Source organism: Tenebrio molitor, chromosome 6 (genome assembly GCF_963966145.1).
Source record: "Tenebrio molitor chromosome 6, icTenMoli1.1, whole genome shotgun sequence".
Lineage (NCBI taxonomy): Eukaryota > Metazoa > Arthropoda > Insecta > Coleoptera > Tenebrionidae > Tenebrio > Tenebrio molitor.
Genome location: NC_091051.1, coordinates 17155620 through 17163550, shown reverse-complemented (window position 1 = coordinate 17163550; position 7931 = coordinate 17155620). Strand labels below are relative to the sequence as shown.

The window sequence follows — 7931 nt, the reverse complement described above, 5'->3', positions numbered from 1 at the left end:
GAATTAAAGTTGATTTGGCGACGACGAATTCCGTAGGAAATCAGATTGTCCGTATTCGTCGAGAACGCGTACATAAAATCCAGTACAGGGATGAGAGTAAAGCGCTGTCGCATCGAACAGGTTGTCCATTGGCAGGGTCTTACCCCAGAGGTTTAGGCAAGCGCGTGACTCCGGCCTCCACTCGACTCCGGGCCGAAGGTTAGTCCCGGACACGATGGAGATACCCTCGACGATAGTTTTAAAGCGACATGTCCCAACAAGCGTACGTTCCTCAACTTGCGCTATAAATTTTCCCGTATCGCACCTCATCGTCGTTATGACAGCTCACCGTCAACTGCACAGATTATTTACACGTCAAGGAAACTCTTCCGATTGCTACAAGTGAGCGTAAAAATTTTATTATGCATTCCGTTCCAGATGTGTGCACTTTTACAATACATCCCTTGTTGCAGGCAATATGTGCGCGATGTAACAGAGTTTGTGTGGAACGTGGAGGCTCTCGAAAGCCACCGTTTCTCGACTGGTAAAAATCATTGCCCAAGAATAAAGAATGAAGCGCTTTAAATGTGTCTGCAGGAAGTTAAATTGATGCGAAAGGAATTAATTGCATCGCTCGTTAAGATCCGTTTTTGATAAATATGTAATGAAGACTCTTTGGCTTAACAAGATTCGTAAACATAATTATTCTAGGAGTAAGAAAAAGAAAGGAAGCATAGTATAGCTGCATTTTGGAACTAGTCCAGCTGTTATGATTCTATGCAGTTAATTAGTATTCCTCTTAAAAAACTTGAAACTTCTTCAAGCGAACATTAACCACACAATAACTCCGGGCATAATCTTACTGACTTAATCTTCTCATTGAAGCATTGGTTGTTATTTACAGTTGAATTATTGCAGTCGCGTCTTTGTAGAGAATGTTTCAATGCATTTGTAAATTTTCTGAAATTACCAGTTTTTTTCTAGAACAACAAAAAACGCCCACGCCCATAATAACAATTTTTTTGTTCGACACTGTATGAATTTGAGAATTTTCTCCTATGTGAACGGATTTTGATAAATGTCACGACTTGTCAAAACGAAACGTCAAGCTAATTTTAAAGATTTTAAGCGATTTGAAGTCTTCAAGGGGCTCGTCGAACAAAAAAATGTGGTATTCAACTCGTTTGTGGGTAAATTGGGCTTTTTTGGCACTCGTGGGCCTTTAAAACACTCGTTTCACTCGCGTTTTAAACTGGCCCACTCATGCCAAAAAAGCCAAATTTACACAGGAACTCGTTAAATACACTACTATTATAGAAAAAAAATATTTTGTTGATAAAGAGCAAGTAGGAGTTGTTAAGAAAAAAATGACATTTATATTATTTTCTCTGTGTTCTGGAAAGAAAAACTTATTTATACGTTTAACGAGATAAAACCAGAAATTCTTAGTAAGTTTTAAAGCGAAGATGTACCCAAATAGAGAATTAATTTTTAATAATAAAATAACTGAGAGGTCTTGTTGATAAAAAATTTCAAGAACTAATAAACGCCACAAATTAGGTATAGTGTTTCTACAGACTTTATTTGAAATATATTAAAACATAGAAAATTGCCAAGACACTAGTTTATTAGAAAAATTGTAACGATGTCTACATTTCACGGGGATGAAGTTTGTTCATGAGCTGCAGGCTAGTTTTGTAATCATCAAGTGAGTAATAGCCACTACACGCGAGTAGATTACGATACTTTTTCTACGATATCATTTTTACCAGTGGAATCTCTTTATTACTTCGTATTATTTTTAATTTAATTATTTCTAATAAAAAAATTACACAGACTCGGGAAGTTGTGACAACTCAAAATATTAAGGCATATGAATATTGCGCGCAACAATTTTATTATTTTGGAAATTTAATTTTGCACCTAGAGTAATGAGTAATTACTTACGACTGTGGGTAATGAATGCCAGTAAGAGCATGTATAATTAATGTATTATTTAACAGATATAGAAAAATATATTATACTTAACCACGCCAGGCTCCTGTAGTACATATACCACACCTTTGCATCGCTGTTGCATTGATAGATAACAGCCTGCGTAATGAAAGAGTTAATGTTAAATAGGATAGGTGTACATCATTTTGATAATAGTCTTACCTAGCTAGTTGTTTCGGATTAATAAAAAATATAACTGACATTTTAAGAGAATTAAATTTGGCAAATGTTCCGAAGGAAGACTTTTTAAAGTTCTAACACAATAAATTCAACTGAAACATTTTGAAGTGAAAACTTCTTTAGGTGCACCACACTGGCATGAATTAGTCTCATGTGACACGCTAAATCGTCACGCGACACGCTAAAATCGTCACGCTGAAATCGTCGTCAGGCTCGGATCGTCAGAGTCAGCCCGGAGAACAACGAAAGCGAAACTCTAAGGCATACTCTTTTTTTTTAATCAGCGAATCTGAACCAATAGAAATTGTCTCTCCTTCTCGACGTAATTTATGTATATTCATGTCAAAATTCGTGCTATTCTAAGCGCAACGATTAGCAATTTGTGTACAACGAGTGTTATCATGTTTAAAGAAGCTGTTAAGAAAAAAATGAACATTTGTGGCAACAATGCAGTTGCAGACTTTTAGAGACTCAAACACTTTTAAAAGAATCCTAAAACACACTATACATATTCAATATTTCGATGTATTCCAAAATATTAAAAAAAAATTCCTGGATTGGATTTTTGGCTACTGATAAAAATTCTCTATTTGTTTTACTACTGGAAAATAATTATTTTATATTTTAAGAATTTTTTAAATTACTTGCAAAAACGTTCAAGTTTCCTTTGGCCAATAACAACATACTGGAAAATTCCATTTTGAATAGGAAAGAAAGTCACTCTCAAAAGTCGTTACGGAATTATTTGAGAGTTGACAAACATTTTACAGACTCGTAACAATGGATTTGTTGGTGCCCTAACTCCACTCTCAGTAGAAGAAAGAAATCTCTGATGACAGACATCCAAGTGACATCGATTGGTTGATTTAATCAAAAACTTTACTTTCGTTTCTCGTAGTCAAGAAGAGTTTGTACAGAACGCCTCAAATTTCGTACAATAACATTATTCCTCAATTACTTCGGATCTAACGAGAATCAAACACTTGTATACGACTAAATTTATATTTATTGTTGATAAATACCTAACGACTGGTAGCTATAATTATTTTCGTAAGAAACAGAGAGCAACAAAACAAGCTTAATTTTCCAGCACTTTGGAACTAGTCTTGTTTTTTACGATTTAATACACTACTCTTCCGCGCCGAAAAAAACTCTGTACTTATCTAACTGAACACTAAATAAAGAATGAGTCAGTCCAACTTTAATTTGTTCCAGCAATTGTAGCCGGAGCAGAGTGTTGTATTTAGTCGAGTAAACGCAACAACATTTTGGTCATTTCAGAGACATTCCCAGAGACTAGCAATGATTACGTTTTAAAGCGACCCAGTCCAGTGAACCTGAAAAACGCGTGAAAACTTAATGACTTAATCGTGAACTTAAATCTATTTGCCTCTTGTGCAAAGTTATTTGAAGAGGTGAAATCGTCAGTGCGAAAAAATAATTGAGAGAGAAGTTCGATTATTATTTATGTATTTATAAATGGAGCTGGAAAAAAGTCGTTGTAAAACTTTGGAAAAAGTAGAAAAACATTTGCGAGTAGAAATTTCCATATCAGAAGAGTCGACAGTCGAAATTTCTTTAACAATAGTGGGTGGCTCTTTGACTAATTTGTACAACAATTGATCGAGATTGGGGCATCAAAGCGACATAATGAACCTTTAGCGAGAAAGATCGCTTTATCTTGGCGAATTTCTTTCGCATCCTTGTACTTGTTAAAAAGCAGATTCGAATTTCCCATGTAGATGAGTTGCGCATTATGAGGCCAATTTGCGAAGATGTTCTAAGAGGGCCGTAACAAATTAATCCTCATTAGTATTTGAGTCTGAAGTGACCCGAAACCCGTTCGTAACGAACGACTCCCTGATTTACGATTCGTGTAAAGTGTGCAGTAAAATTTCAACCGGACACGTCGTCCAGAATGTCATAATTATTCGAGCAAATGAGCGGCAAGAATTGATGCGGGGCGGTCGAGGGCCGGCGGCACGTACGCCGCCGACCCCATCCGTGGGGCAGATGCGTTGCACAAACGTAGTGGATGGGATGATGCGTGGATGTTGCCTTTTGTCCGGGCACGCACTCGACTCATCGACTGAGTCAACTCCGGCGGGCTCATCAGGGGTGTGTAAACACGACCGGACGTGTAGCTGCCACAATCAACCCCTGCTGAGCCGTCGCGTTCGCTCTCGAAATACAAAAACCATTACGGACCGGGGATAATTCTTTAACTACCTACGAAAATCTTGGCCGCCGTCAGGGATCGATGCCGCCCATTAATCCCGACCGACGAAAGATTGCCGCAATAAAACGACGCCGGCTCAACGCCGATGCATCATTTTTGCAGACTTACCAACGTTAATAAATTAAATCGCTCCCCTTTTTCCGAAAGTTTTGTTTTTATTCCACAATTCGTACAAACATCTTGAAATATCAGCGGCGGACGCGACTCAATCACATTACATCTACCGGGTGGACCGAGCTTTACCACCTCTCAACTCGCGAGCTCTCGAAGCTTTTATTACCTGGCTGGTGGGAGCGTCGCTGCAACCCTACGAAAATTCGCACCCCTCATAGCCGCCGACTTTACTACCGCACCATTTATAGTTAACGAGGCAAATGTGGCTCGGCGATCTTGATACAAATCAAAAGGATTAGATACAGTGTGGGCCAAAACTGAGCTTTCAAACTGAAACATACCGAACTAATTCCCATCTGTTTTTTGGGGCGTTCAACCCCTCTCAGGACGTTCTACAATTGGATTTTTTTCAAGAAATTTCATTTTTATTTGCGTATTGACTCTACCACCCTAAAATAAATAGTAGAACTGGTTCCGTGGCTTAATCACATTAGATCTACCGGGTGAACTAAGTTTTACCCCAACTGCGGAAATCCGTATCGAAGTTTTTATTACCTCTCTGAAAGAGTATAGATATTCGCACCCCTTATAACATCCAAGTTTACTGTTACAATATTTATAGTTAACGAGCAAAGTGTAGGAATGTACATGAGCAATCGTGCTGTGAAGTCCAAAATGTGGAATTTTAGTTGGTTCTTTATATCTTCTTTTTGATCGTAGACATCTTGACATTAAATATGTAATAACTAAAACCAATTTCATTTAATCTCTTGACTTTATAACATCATAGAATGTTTAAATAAAAGAGTGTGTGCTTAAGACCGTACTACAAGTGAAAACTTCTATGACGTTCGTAATTGATATACAGGTATATACAGGTGTCTCCAAAAAAAAAAAAGACGAGTCTATAGTTCCCTTATTTATCGCAGGATTTTAATTATCTATACACAAATTTAAATGGTTGTGAATAGGGTACAAAGTGACTTACTAACTTTGCGTAAAGCCTCAAGGGCTTCAAGGTTACACTGTCAAATATTTTTTTTCAAATGCGAATGCATACTTCTTTTTAGTCATTCTGATAGAGAGTTTTATTCTGAAAACAACAATGTATCACAAGTATAGGGTCATTATAAATGATTGTCCCATCGCAGTTGGCGTTGAAAACCCACACAAATTTTGGATGTGCCGCCAGCCTCGCAACGTTAGACAAACTAGTAGACAGATTTCCACTACCGCCAGCAGCGCCACCTATCGGGCAATACTAGTCTCACTTATGTTATGAGGCTTGCGGCACATTCAGCTACGACACCAACGCCTACTGCAATGGAACAATCATTTATAATAACCCTGTACAACCGCAAATAAGAAGAAAATTAAGTTAGCTGGAAAAACAACTGACAAATAATAACATATGGTAACTTACTCGACCTGGATTGAGGATGTAGTCTCGTTGTAATCTTTGCCTGTTAAATCCATCCTGTAACTGGCTAGACTGTTGAATGGAAATCTAATAATAATAATAATGATAATATGGGATTGCGCAGAGTAAACAGTTTAGACGATAGTAGCGTTTTTTTTACTTTTTTTTTTGTTTACCCTTTAAGTCCTTGGGGCTATACATGAGTTTATTAGGCCCTTTTGTAGTTATTCAGAACCATTTAATTTGGTGTATAAATAATTAAAATCCTCCGATAAATAAGGGAGTTATGGACTCATCTTCTTTTTTGGGGACACCTGTTTATTATTGTGAGCCTTTCACCTCGGAGCATGTGATGTGACGCGTGACGGTGAAAATAATTCACTGCCAGGGAATAATGGCGGTGCGCCTATAGTAGTTTATTTAACGAGTTGAATACAACGTTTTTTTGTTGAATACAACGTTTTTTTGTTCGACGAGCCCCTTAAAGACTCCAAATCGCTTAAAATCTTTAAAATTAGCTTGACGTTTCGTTTTGACAAGTTGTGACATTTATCAAAATCCGCTCACACAGGAGAAATTTCTCAAATTCTGACAGTGTCGAACAAAAAAAGAAATTTTCACTTCGATAATAATAAATATTTTGCCGGGAAAAACCGCATTCAATTGTAACTTCATTACTTGATTTCAGTATTGTCTGTCATTTGAACATGAAATAAATAAACTGTTTTCAAAGAAATTATCATTACTTGATAGAAATATCCGTAATGATAATAAATATAATCCGGCCTCGGCCCCGATGCATTTTTATTAACATGATGTAACACAATTTTTTGCATTTGCCTTTGTGACTATGACAGTGATATTTTGAAATGTACGAGTACTGTTATCTAATGACAATGAGGAAACGAACATATTTTCGTATTTTGTTTCCCATTGTCAGAAAGCAATCGCAGAGTTGTTTAAATTGATATTTATTAATATTACATATTTATTATATTGTAGGTACTCGTATGATACTTATATAAAATATGTAAATATTAAAATATGCATTAAAGTCCTGGTTACAAAGCCAAAGTTTTGAGAAATGATAACATTTTTTATACCTTCGAGGCATCAACAATTAGGTAATAACATCTATGAACTAGGAACAGAGAATAAAAATAAAAATTTGTTACATAGTGTAATATTACTATGTAATAATTACAGTTCATGGGAGTCTCGCGTGCGATAAGTCTTGTACTTGTTTTGCAAGTTTGCACTTGCAAAACGTGTTAGTTTGATCATAGTGGTTGACAAATTTTCTTGATTACACCATACAAGAGTTAGAACAACCCTCTTTTATTAATACAACTGCACCACCCCCAAGAAATAGTTTCGTATATATATTTTTGTACCATTTAAAAATTAGAGATTTTTTTGGTAATCCTATTCTTAAAAAATCATAAAATTGGTTACCTGTTGATTTAAATCATGTAAAATAAATAAATGTTTTTGAAAATAATGGTCAAAGTACATCGGAATTAATAGTAGTTAACCTTAGTCCTTCATAATGAATTAAAAATTCAGTCATTTTTGAATATGCAAACCAATTGGGCATATTTACGTCACAGTGACGGCGCCATTTTATTTACTTAGCTTTACATTTTGGTGGCAACTTCTGAATGTGGGCATCGAGGAATCTTTCTTTTTTTACCTCATATTGACATATTGACAATTTTTTTATGGATTCGTTTCGAAATATCGTACACGCTATTGCGATTTTTGTAGGATTTATATGAAAGATCCCCGATAACGGGTTTTCTTTGATAAATATTTCATAAAAGATACAGAAATGTTGACCATGACGGTTACTTGTGGAGTCCCGAGCAGTGTCGTGACATGAAGACTCGTCATCAGATACTCGTTCTCTTTGCCTTACGACAACAAACGGGAAATAGAAGTACCGTGCCAAGTCGTACGTGTATTCAGTACACACTGTTCAGTACTTCCCGAATATCATGTGGT

General features: G+C 36.4%; 1 protein-coding gene across 4 annotated transcripts in view; it reads left to right on the top strand.

The window, feature by feature from the left end:
* The first annotated feature begins 7790 nt into the window (after window positions 1-7790).
* Window positions 7791-7931, top strand: part of Ten-m (teneurin transmembrane protein Ten-m) — a 188479-nt gene continuing 188338 nt past the window's right edge. For all 4 annotated transcript variants that reach the window (XM_069051074.1, XM_069051073.1, XM_069051072.1 and 1 more), the window contains exon 1: window positions 7791-7929. In XM_069051074.1, the coding sequence (XP_068907175.1) occupies window positions 7806-7929 (124 nt within the window). In that variant the 5' untranslated portion in view covers window positions 7791-7805. The remainder of the gene's footprint in view (window positions 7930-7931) is intronic.